Below are 13,926 nucleotides of genomic sequence, written 5' to 3'. Positions count from 1 at the left end.
TTCTAGTCCTTTTTGCTAATTTTATCAGTACAAAGTACTAACAAAGATGTGATCTTGCTGACAAGAACAAAGATTTAAAGTTTAACCATGTGATTTTTCCCATTTTTATCATCTGATGTCTTCTGTTGTTATTTTGAAGAGTCCAAAAAGTACCTTTTACTTTTCAAAATTATGTTGAATAGCACAATTCCCACAAAATAAAAATACCAAATTAGGTCTTTGTATTATCTTTTTCCCAGATGCTTGAACACATGCACAGTCAAACAAAAGAGGAGACGGTCTGTCTTAAAGAGGTTCTAGAGAAGCAGTTTGATCAGCTTTTCACTTCTCTTGATTCCAGGTAATAAATTAAAAATACAGACTCAGTGCAACTGAAGCTTTTAATATCAACTTGTCATTTTATTTCTCTGCATAGATTGAAAAAAATTAGTAGATTTTAAACAAGTTTAGAAGGTAATGGGTGGTTCCCTTACAGGCTGATGTTTACAGCTTCGAAATGAAGAAAATTTATTTATTTAGGCTATTTGCCTTCTGTTCCCAAAGCTGTTAAATAATTTCTTTCTTAAAGCAGTTAGCACAGAGAAATGCTGTCTATTTCTGAATCCTATTGTAGAATTCAGCATACTTGGGAAAATGCAAACATACATTTTCATGTACATAATGCCATCATTTTTTTATGTGTTTATTTGCATCAAGAGCAAATAATAATGATTTTTTGAAACACATACCATACTGTTACATATCCATCCTTTTTAAAAATGTTGATATATATGATCTCAAGTAATCTTTAATCACATTTTGCATTTTAAGAGACAGACTCATAGAAGTTGTGATAAATTGGTATTTAGAAATGGTGCTTGTCTATTTGACTCTTGTTTCTTTTTTTAATTTCTAATTGGAATGCCCAGAACACAGGTTCATCACTCTGAATGAATCAGTTGATATTCTTTATTCCTTGATATTTATGGTATCTCACATTTGGTTTTTATAGTATCTAGGTGATAGGTCAGTTCAGTTCAGTTGCTAAGTCATATCCAACTCTTTGTGACCCCGGGGACTGCAGCACACCAGCCTTCCCTTGTCCATCACCAACTCTTGGAGTTTGCTGAAGCTCATGTCCATCGAGTCAGTGATACCATCCAGCCATTTCATCCTCTGTTGTCCTGTTCTCCTCCTGCCTTCAATCTTTCCCAGCATCAGGGTCTTTTCCAATGAGTCAGTTCTTCGCATCAGGTGGCCAAAGTGGAGTTTAAAGGTGATAAGTCATGTGCATGCATTTTAAATGTTTTTAATAGTGGTAAATGTACATCATAAAGTTTACCTTTGTAACTGTTTAAGAGTGTACAGTTTAGTGGTGGGGGGAGGGATGAATCAGAAGTTTGAGATGAACATACACTATTATATATAAGATAAATAAGAAACTACTGTATAGTACAGAGAAATGTATTCAGTATTCTGTGATAATCTATATGAGAAAAGAATCTAAAAAAAGATTATATGTATAACTGAATCACTTTGCTGTATACCTGAAACTAATATTAATATTAGTTTAGTATTATTAACTAATATTAATATAACATTGAAAATCAAATGTAGTCCAATAAAATTGAAATTTAAAAATGTATAGTTTAGTGGCATACAATAATTTTATGTTTAACTTTTTAAGGACTACCAAATTGTGTTCTGTGATGGCCGCACATGTTACTTTTCCACCAGCAGTGCTCAAAGGTTCCAGTTTCTCCACATCCTCACCAACATTTTATTTTTTTTTTGAAAAGAATAACCATTTTGAGGATGTGAAGTGGTATCTCATTTTGGATTTGATTTACATTTCCATGATAGCTAGTATTATGGAGCACATCTTTTCATGTGCTTATTAGTTGACCATTTATGTATTTTCTCTGGAGAAATAGTATTCCAGTCCTTTGCCCATTTTTGTAGTGTTTATTTTGTTATTGATGGGGTAGGAGTTCTTTATACATTATGGATATCAGTCCTTTATGAGATGTATTGTTTTCATATATTTTCTCTTCCTGTGGCTTGCCTTTTGTTTGTGGTTTAAAATTTTTTTATTGAAATACAGTATTAGTTTGAATTTGAATTACATTTGAAGTACAGTATTAGTTTCAGGTGTACAGCAGAGTGATTCAGTTATACATATTCTTTTTCATTATAGGTTATTACAAGATATTGCATATAATTCCCTGTGCTGTACAGTCTGTCCTTGTTTTTTATCTACTTTGTATATACTAGTGTGTATATGTTAATCCAAAATGCTTAATTTGTCTCTTCTACCCTTAAATGTCTGTGGGTCTGTTTCTGACTTGTAAGTAAGTTCATTTATATTCCACATAAAAGTGATGTATGACACTTGTCTTTCTTTGTCTGACTTTATTAAGTATAATATTCTCTAGGTCCATCCATGTTGCTGCAAATGGCATTGATTCATACTTTTTTATGGCTGAGTCATATTCCATCATGTGCATATATCACATCTTTTTTATCCATTTAAGTTATTTCCTTGTCTTGGCTAATGTAAATATTGCTACTTTGAGTACTTTGAACATTGAAGTGCATGTATTGAGTTTTAGAGTTTTCATCTTTTCTGGATATGTGCCCGGAAATTGGATTGCTGGATTGTATGGTTACTGTTTTTAGTTTTTTATAGAACCTTCATACTGTTCTCCATAGTGAATGCACCAAGTTTCCGTTCCCACTGACAGTATAGGAGGGCTCCCTTTTCTCCACACACTGTCTAGCATTTATTTGTAGACTTTTTGATGATGACCATTCTTATTTGTGGGAAGTGGGATACGTCATTGTAGTTTTGATTTCCATTTTTCTAATAATTTGTGATGTTGGATATCTTTTCATGTGCCTGTTGACCATCTGAGTAATGGTCTTCTTTGGAGAAATGTCAGTTTAGGTCTTTTGCCCATTTTTTAATTTTTTGAGCTGTATAAGCTGTTTGTATGCTTTAGAAATTAAGCCTTTGTTGGTCACATAGTTTGCAAATATTTTCTTCAAGTCCATAGGTTGTTGTTATTGTTGAACTAAATTATTTAGCTGTGCCAGGTCTTAGTTGTGGCATGTGGGATCTAGTTCCCCAACCAGAGATTGAACTCAGGTCTCCTGCATTTGGAGTCTTAGCCTTGGACCACCAGGCAAATCCCTCCTTTTCACTCTCTTGATAGCATTCTTTGATCCAAACATGTTTTTAATTTGTGAAGTCCAATTTATCTATTTTCTCTTTTGTTTCTATTTTTCTAGAATTTTCTAAAATTCTATCTCTTTTTCTCTGTGTTTTGGTGTCATATCCAAGAAATTGTTGCCAAATCTTCAATCATGAAACTTTCTCCAACTGTGTTTTCTTCTAAGAGTTTTACAGTTTTAGCTTTTACATATAGATCTTTGAGGCATTTTAAGCCAATGTTTTTATATAGTGTAAAGGAAGGGTCCAGCTTCATTCTTTACCATATGGACATCCAGTTTTCCCAGCACCATTTGTTGGAAAGATGGGTCTTTTCTCCATTGAATGGTCTTGAGACTCCTGTCAAAACTCAGTGACCATGTTTGTGAAGATTTATTTCTGGGCTCTCTATTCTCTTCCATTGGTCCATCTGTCTGTTCTTGTGGCAGTAGGACAGTGTTTTAATTACTGTGGCTTTGTAGCAAATTTTGAAATCAGGATGTGTAAGCTCTACAACTTTGTTCTTTCTCAAGTTTGTTTTGGAAGTTTGGGGTCCCTTGAGATCTCCTGTGACTTTTAGGATGGGTTTTTCTATTCTGCATGAAGCATCATTGGAATTTTGATATGGATGGCTTTAAATTGTAAATTGCTTTGGGTATTGACATCTTAACAAATATTAAGTCTTCCAGTTCATGATTATAAGAGATCTTTCCATTTATTTTGGCTTCATTAATTTCAGCAATGTTATGTAGTATACAGCAAATGTACAAGTCTGTTGCAGCCTCAGTTACATTTATCCCTGAGTCCAGTCTTATTTTTATTCTTTCGTAAAATGAATTGTTCTGTCAATTTTCTTTTCGGACTGTTCACTGTCAGTATGTAGAAATGTATCTGATTTTTTGTGTGTTCATTTTGTATCCTGTATCTTTGCTGAATTTATTTATTAGCCCTACTACTATTCTTGTGACATCTTTACCTATAAGACTTCCCTGGTGGCTTAGACAGTAAAGTGTCTGCCTACAATGCGGAAGACCCGGGTTCAGTCTCTGGGTCGGGAAGATCTTCTGGAGAAGGAAATGGCAACCCACTCTAGTATTCTTGCCTGGAAAATCTAATGGACAGAGGAGCCTGGTAGGCTGTAGTCCATGGGGTCGCAAAGAGTTGGACACAACTGAGTGACTTCACTTTCTTCTCTTTCTTTCTTACCTATAAGATGATGTCATCTGCAAAAAGACATCACTTTCTTACTTTTTGTCAATTTGGGTGGCTTTTATGTCTTTTTTTGACTAATTATTCTGGCTAGAACTTAAAATAGTATATTAAATAGCAGTGGTAAACTCTCACACCCTTTTCTTACTACCTTAGAAGAAAAGCTGTCAGTCTTTCATCATCTAGTGTAATGTTAGTTGTGGGTTTTTCTTATGTAAGTTTTATAAGTTGGTGTAGTTTTCCTCAATTCCTTGTTGGAGTATTTTTATCCTGAAAGGGGGTTGAAACTGTCATATCCTTTTTCTCTATTATTTGAGAGGATCTTGTGGGGGGTTTTCTTCTTTCTGTTAATATGCTATATAACATTAATTGGTACTCATACTTCATTTCAGGAATAAATCCCACTTGGCATGATGTATTATTCTTTCACTGTTCTGCTGATTGAATTTGCTAGTATTTTGTTGAGGATTTTGACTTAATGCTCATAAGAGACACTGATCAATAGTTTTCTGGTAGTGTTTTCTTATGGCTTTGGTATGAAGGTGATGCTGGTCTCAGAATAAGTTGGAAAGTGTTTCCTGTGGCTCTTCAATATTTTGGAGGGGAATTGATTTTATTTATTTATTTTTTCTTTGAATTTTTGGTATAATTTACCAGTGAAGTTCTCTGGTCTGGGCTTTTCTGTGGGGGAAGCTTTTGATTACTAATTCAGTCTTGTTACTTTTTATTGATCTGCTCAGATTTTCTATTTCTTCATGATTCAGTGTTGGTAGGTGGTGTGTTTGTAGGAATTTGTCCACTTCATCTAGGGTATCCAATTTCTTGGCATAGTTATTCATAGCATTGCCTTCAAATTTTTTTAGTTTCTGTAAAATTGATTATCCTATGCCTATGAACAAAACTAGTGGAGGTGATGGAATTCCACTTGAGCTATTTCAAATCCTAAAAGATGATGCTGTGAAAGTGCTGCACTCAGTATGTCAGCAAATTTGGAAAACTCAGCAGTGTCCACAGGACTGGAAAAGGTCAATTTTCATTCCAGTCCCAAAGAAAGACAACGCCAAACAATGCTGAAACTACTGCACAATTGCACTCATCTCACATTCTAGCAAAGTAAAGCTCAAAATTCTCCAAGCCAGGCTTCAGCAATACGTGAACCATGAACTTCCAGATGTTCAAGCTGGTTTTAGAAAGGGCAGAGGAACCAGAGATCAAATTGCCAACATCCGCTGGATCATCAAAAGAGCAAGAGAGTTCCAGAAAAACATCTATTTCTGTTTCATTGACTATGCCAAAGCCTTTGACTGTGTGGATCACCACAAACTGTGGAAAATAGTTCAAGAGATGGGAATACCAGACCACCTGACCGGCCTCCTGAGAAATCTGTATGCAGGTAAGGAAGCAACAGTTAGAACTGGACATGGAACAACAGACTGGTTCCAAATAGGAAAAGGAGTACGTCAAGGCTGTATATTGTCACCCTGCTTATTTAACTTATATGCAGAGTACATCATGAGAAACGCTGGGCTGGAGGAAGCACAAGCTGGAATCCAGATTGCTGGGAGAAATATTAATAACCTCAGATATGCAGATGACACCATCCTTATGGCAGAAAGCAAAGAAGAACTAAAAAGCCTCTTGATGAAAGTGAAAGAGGAGAGTGAAAAAGTTGGCTTACAGCTCAGCATTCAGAAAACTAAGATCATGACATCCGGTCCCATCACATCAGGGCAAATAGATGGGGAAACAGTGGAAACAGTGGCTGACTTTATTTTTCTGGGCTCCAAAATCACTGTAGATGGTGATTGCAGCCATGAAATTAAAAGATGCTTACTCCTTGCAAGGAAAGTTATGACCAACCTAGACAGCATATTCAGAAGCAGAGACATTACTTTGCCAACAAAGGTCCGTCTAGTCAAGGTTAAGGTTTTTCAAGTAGTCATGTATGGATGTGAGAGTTGGACTATAAAGAAAGCTGAGTGCAGAAGAATTGATGCTTTTGAACTGTGGTGTTGGAGTAAACTCTTGAGAGTCCCTTGGACTGCAAGGAGATCCAACCAGTCCATCCTAAAGGAGATCAGTCCTGGGTGTTCATTGGAAGGACTGATGTTGAAGCTGAAACTCCAGTATTTTGGCCACCTGATGAAAAGAGCAGACTCATTTTAAAAGACCCTGATGCTGGGAAAGATTGAGGGCAGGAGAGGGGGACGACAGAGGATGAGCTGGTTGGATGGCATCACCGACACAACGGACATGGTTTTGGGTGGACTTCGGGAATTGGTGATGGACAGGGAGACCTGGCGTGCTGTGGTTCATGGGGTCACAAAGTGTCGGACATGACTGAGCAACTGAACTGAGCTGAATGCCTACTTTATTTTTTATTTTAGTAAATTTATTCTTTTCTTGTTTTTCTAGGCAGTGTATCTAAAATTGGTGAATTTTAATCTCAAAGAACCATCTTTTGGTTTCATTGATTTTTCTCTATTTTTGCCTAGCTATTTACTTATTTCTGCTCTAATCCTATTATTTCTTCCTTCTGGCAGCTTTGGGTTTAGTTTGTTATTTTCTAGTTCCTAAGGTGTAAACATAAAGATTGAAGGCAGAATAAGAAGAGGGTGGCAAAGGATGAGATGTTAGATAGCATCACTGACCCAGTAAAATGAATTTGAGCAAACTCTGGGAGATAGTGAAGGACAGGGAAGCCTGGTGTGTTGCAGTGCATGGGATCGTAAAGAGTCAGACATGACTTAGCGACTGAACAACAGCAAAGGTGTAAAATTAGGTCGTTGGTTTGTGATGCCTTTTTTTTTTTTTTTGCAATGCCTTTTTTCATGTACTTACAGCTATATATTTATTTTTCTCTCAGATCCAATTTAATTGCATCCCATAAGTTTTGATATTTTGATTTTTCATTTTCATTTGTCTCAAAATACTCTCCTTGTGTTACTTTGCTTTGATCCATTTGTGTTTAGGAGTATGTTCTTTAATTTCCACATATTTGTGGAATTTCCAGTTTCCTTCTGTTACTGAGTTCTAGTTTTCATTCCTTTGTATTCAGAAAGGATACTTTTACATTGTCTTTTAAAAGTATTAAAACTTGTTGTTTTTGACCTAACATGTGGCCTAACCTGGAGTATGCTACCTGTATGCTTGAGGAATCTTTCTGCAACCTTCTTGGGTGGTCTTGGTTCCTCTTGCTGCCTGAGTGTCAAATTAAGTGAAAGGGTTCTTCAGGCAGCCCCCCTTCCCTTCCGCCCCTCCATCTCCTCACTCCCCGTGCATCCCCGCCACAAAGTAGGACATTGCAAATAAGGCAATGGCACCACACTCCAGTACTCTTGCCTGGAAACTCCTATGGCCGGAGGAGTCTGGTAGGCTGCAGTCCATGGGGTCCGAAGAGTCGGACATGACTGAGCGACTTCACTTTCACTTTTCACTTTCATGCACTGGGGAAGGAAATGGCAACCCACTCCAGTGTTCTTGCCTGGAGAATCCCAGGGACGGGAGAGCCTGGCGGGCTGCCATCTATGGGGTCTCACAGAGTCGGACACGACTGCAGCGACTTAGCAGCAGCAGCAGCAGCATACTCCCTTTGGAGGGAAGGAATCAGGAAGTATGCTGCTGCCTCCAGACCAGGACTGCACCACACGGAGGAAGGGTCTGGGAAAGGACAAGAAATGAAATGTCCTGCTGATAAAGAATGTGGATTTTTTTCCACTGCACATTTGTGTTGTTGCTGTATACCTTTGTCCGTTCTCCAGTTCTAGAAGGTTATTGTAACCAATTCTTAGCTGTCATTTGACATCACCATTGAAGAACAAGGACTTCAAGTCTCCTAGTCTGCCATTTTGCTAACATCACTTCGTGGGCATGAATTTTGGGGAGAGTCATCTGAAACTTATCAAAATGACCATTTATCTCCTAAATAAATGATTTTCATAAATTTATATGTAATTACTAAAAATTTTTTGGAATACTTCTTCACCTGCAGAGCATGTGTGTATGTTAGTCATTCACTTGTGTCCGACTCTTTCTGACCCCATGGACTGTAGCCCGCCAGGCTTCTCTGCCCTTGGAATTCTCCAGGCAAGAATACTGGAGTGGGTTGCCATTCCCTTCTCCAGGGGATCTTCCCAACCCAGGCATTGAACCCGGGTCTCCTGCATTGCAGGCAGATTCTTTACCGTCTGAGCTATCAGGGAAGTCCTTGCAGAGCCTGTGGCACATTCTTATTACTCTTCAGTGTGGCAAACTCCACTTTTTTGAGGCCAGATTTGATTTGAGGAAATCATTTTATTCATTTACAAGATGAATAAAATGAGCAATAATTTTTGGTACAAAATATCTTAATTTCCATGATAAAGTAATTCCACTATAGGTGGAATTTTTGAGTAATGAAGGAATAACTCTTCAGTTTCATAACTGATAGCTTTGAAGATTATAGTTAATTGATATCTGAGTTTTGGTTTGGTGAAGTCTATTTTAAAGTCTTATTTCAAATTCATGTAATATGTATCTGCCTATGAAATTTTAAAATGTGCAGATAGATCCTCGTGAGAAATGAATACGGATATGTCTTTGTAATGGCACAAGTGACTGCAAGATAGCCAGGATTCACTTACTTTTAAAAGTGGTAGATTGGTCTAGGGTTTGTCTTACCGCTGTAGTTCTGTGACACCTGTATCTGGAACATAACTATATTCTTCTACAAAAGTTACTTTTTCTCTGGTTACATATACATAGCTTTCAACTATAATAGATTTTAGTTCAGTTGAATGTCTCATTAACCATATTAAAATTTAAGCTCATGAAACTGAAATTACCTTTTCAGTACTTTTGAGTTATGATAAATTTGCTTTCATAAAATTGTATATGAAATATTGAAAAATAACCTAATTTAAATGAAGGAAGAAGAGCCTGTGTGAAGAATTAGTAAGAAATACAGACAATTATTTATCAAAAATAATAGTGACTAAAAGCTACATTGAAGCAAAAAAAAGTGATTTGGATGCAGCTATGAAGATAGCAAGAGAATTAAAATCTGCACCTTCTCTAAGGATATATTGTGACCTAAATCAGGTAATTTTAATAGTTCATAATGTGAATTATTCCTGTGGTAGCTTACTTTACCTGCTTTGGAATATGATATCTAAGACTTAACTGCAAGAATTTGCTTTTCAGATTATCCTAACTTTATTGGCATGAATTTAGAATTCTTAGGCATTTAAATTCTAAGATAAACATTAATAACTTTGTTTGACCTTTTATTATTATTTACCACTTAGGGAAATGGTACAGTAAAGTCTTTATGACACACATCTGAGAACAAGTAGGATGATATTAAGTTGAAAGTTGTTTCTAGGACACTTGAATAAAAAACAACAAATAAGAGTAGCAAAATAAATAGGACTCTATTTTTATAGACAGGTATGACTATCAACTCTTAAAAATTTATCAAAATGCTGTTTAGGTTTTTCTCCCAACCCCCGACTCTGTGAGTCAGGATACAAGGTGCTTCAACCCTGTCCTGTCATCTAATCATGTGCCTGGAGTTGGGCAGAAATAGAAACATGTTTCTTGTGCCTCAAGTTGGGCAGGAATAGAAACATGTTTCTTGCTAGATTGTTTGCTGGGAAAGGGTTACCATCAGTCCTCTTTGCTAATTTCTGTCTTGTTCCCTTGAGGTATAGATCCTACTCTATTGTCTTGGAATCTTCAGGACCTCATTCCCCATAGATAATCAGATGTTTGGACTGAACTGAGGTGTAAAATAGAAGCTCTTGGTTTACCTGCTTCCAAAGTCTTGAACTTTTAAAGTTTTTGCACTGTCTTACTTGACCAGGCCTCCATCTAGCTGTAGTGACAAGAACAGTAGTAGTCTATTCCTGTGTATTACACATGAAACATTAGGAGGTGAAAAAAAGTAAAATTTGGTCTTCACCCTAGTTAGCCACGTTAGGAAGATGGGGGCAGAAAAAGAGAAAAACGTTCAAGGACAGCAGCGCAGGCGCACAACGAGTGTCATCAGAATTTCCCCTGATCGTGTAGCTGTATCCCATGTATTAATTAGTTGTTATCTTTTGTTGTTATATCTTAATACACATCTCCAAAAGATTTTTAATTTCTTTGGGGAAATTTGCATCCCTCCCTTTGCTTGCCTAAGATCAGACCCTGAGCACATTAATGAAATACCTAAAGAGTATAGTTTTCCCTCTGAAATCTTACTCTGTTTCAACAGTATTTGTAACAAAACAAAACACACATATGAGCAATACTTCTCTTTTGATTCTAGATCATCCGGACTTTGAAGTTAACATTTGAGAGTGACTTGTCACAAGTCAGCTCTCTAAAACTAAGGAACTCTCCCAAGTAAGTAATTGTAATTCATATAAAAGAAATCTATAATTCAAAAGAGTCTGATAATTAAGTATAAATATGTATTGCTGCTGCTGCTAAGTCGCTTCAGTCGTGACCCCACAGAGGGCAGCCCACTAGGCTCCCCTGTCCCTGGGATTCTCCAGGCAAGAACACTGGAGTGGGTTGCCATTTACCTCTCCATAAATATGTATTAGAACCTATATTTATTAAAATAACAAGCAATTATAAATTGAAAATTTGGGTCAAAAATATTTCCCAGATTAGCAACCAAATTAAGTGTGATTTATGAATTAAAAAGTTGTTTAAATGCTCTTTTAGAGTTTTTCAGTTCAGTTCAGTCACTCAGTTGTGTCCGACTCTTTGCAACCCCATGAATCACAGCACACAAGGCCTCCCTGTCCATCACCAACTCTTGGAGTTCACTCAAACTCATGTCCATCAAGTCGGTGATGCCATCCAGCCATCTCATCCTCTGTCGTCCCCTTCTCCTCCTGCCCCCAATCCCTCCCAGCATCGAGGTCTTTTCCAATGAGTCAACTCTTTTCATGAGGTGGCCAAAGTATTGGAGTTTCAGCTTCAGCATCAGTCCTTCCAATGAACACCCAGGACTGATCTCCTTTAGGATGGACTGGTTGGATCTCCTTGCAGTCCAAAGGACTCTCAAGAGTTTACTCCAACACCACAGTTCAAAAGCATCAAATCTTCGGTGCTCAGCTTTCTTCACAGTCCAACTTTCATATCCATACATGACCACTGGAAAAACCATAGCCTTGACTAGATGGACCTTTGTTGGCAAAGTAATGTCTCTGCTTTTGAATATGCTATCTAGGTTGGCCATAACTTTCCTTGCAAAAAGTAAGCGTCTTTTAATTACATGGCTGCAGTCACCATCTGCAGTGCTTTTGGAGCCCAAAAAAATAAAGTCAGCCACTGTTTCCACTGTTTCCCCATCTACTTCAGAGTTTTTAATGTTAGCTAATTTTTATTAGAGAAAGTAATAAACTTCCATTAGAACACTTTTTATGCTAAGTATTTAATTTTAGGTTGAATATGGATTGCAGTGAGATCATCTGTATGTTCAACAGAATGGGAAAGATTGAATTTGAGGATTCAACAAGGTAAGTATAAGAATGGCAACATGCCATTAGTGTCTGATATGGCCTAAGGGACAGAAATATTAGATCAAACAAAAAAATTGATCTTTAGTATAATGTTGATTCAAAAGCTGAAAAGTAATGTAAGGGCAAAATGGTTTCTGTAAATTAATGCTACATAAAATATTTAAGAATTAAAAGACCTAGAAAGGATTAGTATCCAATGATGTATGTGTCATCTTTGAGATTTATTTACTCAGCCAGCGTTGAACACTGATGTGCTAGCCTCTAAGTGTTGAAAAGTGAAAGTGTTTACTCAGTCATGTCTGACTCTCTACAACCCTATGGACTGTAGCCCTGTCAGGCTCCTCTGTCCATGGAATTTCCCAGGCAAGAATACTGGAGTAGGTAGCCATTCCTTTCTCCAGGGGATCTTCTGGACCCAGGAACTGAACCTGCATCTCCTGCATCTTCTCCATTGGCAGGCAGATTCTTTACCACTGAGACATAACACCCTAAGTATTAAGATTTATGCAGAGAAGTTACAGTAAATAAAGAATGACATATGTAAACAGTAAAGCGCATAATTGCTTTGATAGTAAAATGTGCAGTCTAATGGAGATGCAAAAGAAGGGAATGATCAGTTCTTTGCAGGGTACCAGGGGACTTGGAAAGAGCAGATTTTTATTTTCCCCCATTCATGAAAAATGAGTACCAGTTGAAAGGGAGAACAGTAGGGAGGCAGCATCTTAGCAGAAAAAAATTTATGGGCAGTGAGATAGTATACTGTGTTCAGGAACCTGCCTGTAGAATTTTGTTTGACAGAGGATACAAAGAGGCTGAATCCTAAAAACTTTGTATGCTCTGGTGGTGTTTGAACTTTATTTCCTAGACCTGTGCTACCCAGTATGGTAGCTGCTAACCATGTGTGGTTATTTAAATTTAAACATAAATTAAAACTAAATAAAATGAAGATTTTAGTTCTTTGGTTGCACTAGACACATTTCAGGTGCTCAGTAGCTATATTTGGTTAGTGACTATCATATCAAATATCATGCGGCATATTTTCATTATCGCAGAAGATTATGTTGGATAGCACAGGTGTAAGTAATAGCCATTAAAATATTTTCAGAATGAATGTAAAAGTACTTAGGTTACATTTGTAAAAGATAACTCTAGTGACCATAGAGAATTTTTTGGAAGAATATGAGGCTAGAGGCTGAAGGATGGCTTAGGTTATTATATGACCTAGCATATAATATTATATATTATATATATATATATATATATATATATATATATATGGCCTAGCAAATGATGAGAAATCAAATGTAGGTAGTAGCACTGGAAAGGAATAGGTAATGACAAATGCTAAATAAGGAAAAGTGGTGAAACTTAGTAATCGTTTCAGTGTGAGGAATGAGGAAAAGGGAAGCATTCCAATGATTTATAGGTGTATCTTTGGTGACTGAGGTGATGAATTGTGGTGTTACTTACCAAGATTGGAAATATACAAAGAAAAGTTGGGAGGGGAAGATAGTGGGATATGCTGAGTTCCTGTTTTTTACTAGGTATCTGGGGAGAAACCTGTGGAGGGAAGTTACAGGATTTGATTCTTGGTTTAGGAGTAGTCAGAATATAAATGGTTTAGAAACCCCCAAAAGAAAATAAGTTTATTCATTTGAAGGTGGTATGGCTCCTCAGGAAATCATCCCTCAAGAAGCATCACATTCATTACTTTGGGGAACTAATGAGGGCCTGGCCCACAGCATTACAAGCTCAGAAACAGACATGAGCAGATCTACTCTAAACCAGGTAAACTCATGTAAACCAAGTTCACAAAACTGACACATGATCTGAATGCCAGTTTATTAACTTAAGGGGCAGATAGTATTATCACAGGAACTATTAATAGAATACTTATGTTGGCATTCTTTTCTAATATCCAAACAGACACAGAAAGCCAAATCATCAGAAGCTTCGTGGTGTTTTTGGAATAAAGGGAATAAGATATATCAAATAGCTGTGAAGAGTGTTGGTACTAGTCAGCCTGCT

General features: G+C 36.9%; 1 protein-coding gene across 24 annotated transcripts in view; it reads left to right on the top strand.

Moving 5' to 3' along the window:
• Nucleotides 1–13,926, top strand: part of RNF17 (ring finger protein 17) — a 118,583-nt gene that overhangs the window by 17,100 nt on the left and 87,557 nt on the right. For all 24 annotated transcript variants that reach the window (XM_086329862.1, XM_086329854.1, XM_086329874.1 and 21 more), the window contains exons 6-9: nucleotides 240–340; nucleotides 9,307–9,478; nucleotides 10,692–10,768; nucleotides 11,821–11,895. In XM_086329862.1, coding sequence (XP_086185988.1) covers nucleotides 240–340; nucleotides 9,307–9,478; nucleotides 10,692–10,768; nucleotides 11,821–11,895 — 425 coding nt within the window. The remainder of the gene's footprint in view (nucleotides 1–239; nucleotides 341–9,306; nucleotides 9,479–10,691; nucleotides 10,769–11,820; nucleotides 11,896–13,926) is intronic.

This window comes from Bos grunniens, chromosome 12, assembly GCF_055505025.1.
Source record: "Bos grunniens cultivar Pamir isolate PY7600 chromosome 12, Bosgru_T2T1.0, whole genome shotgun sequence".
Taxonomy (NCBI): domain Eukaryota; kingdom Metazoa; phylum Chordata; class Mammalia; order Artiodactyla; family Bovidae; genus Bos; species Bos grunniens.
This window is presented reverse-complemented; position numbering and strand designations above follow the sequence as displayed.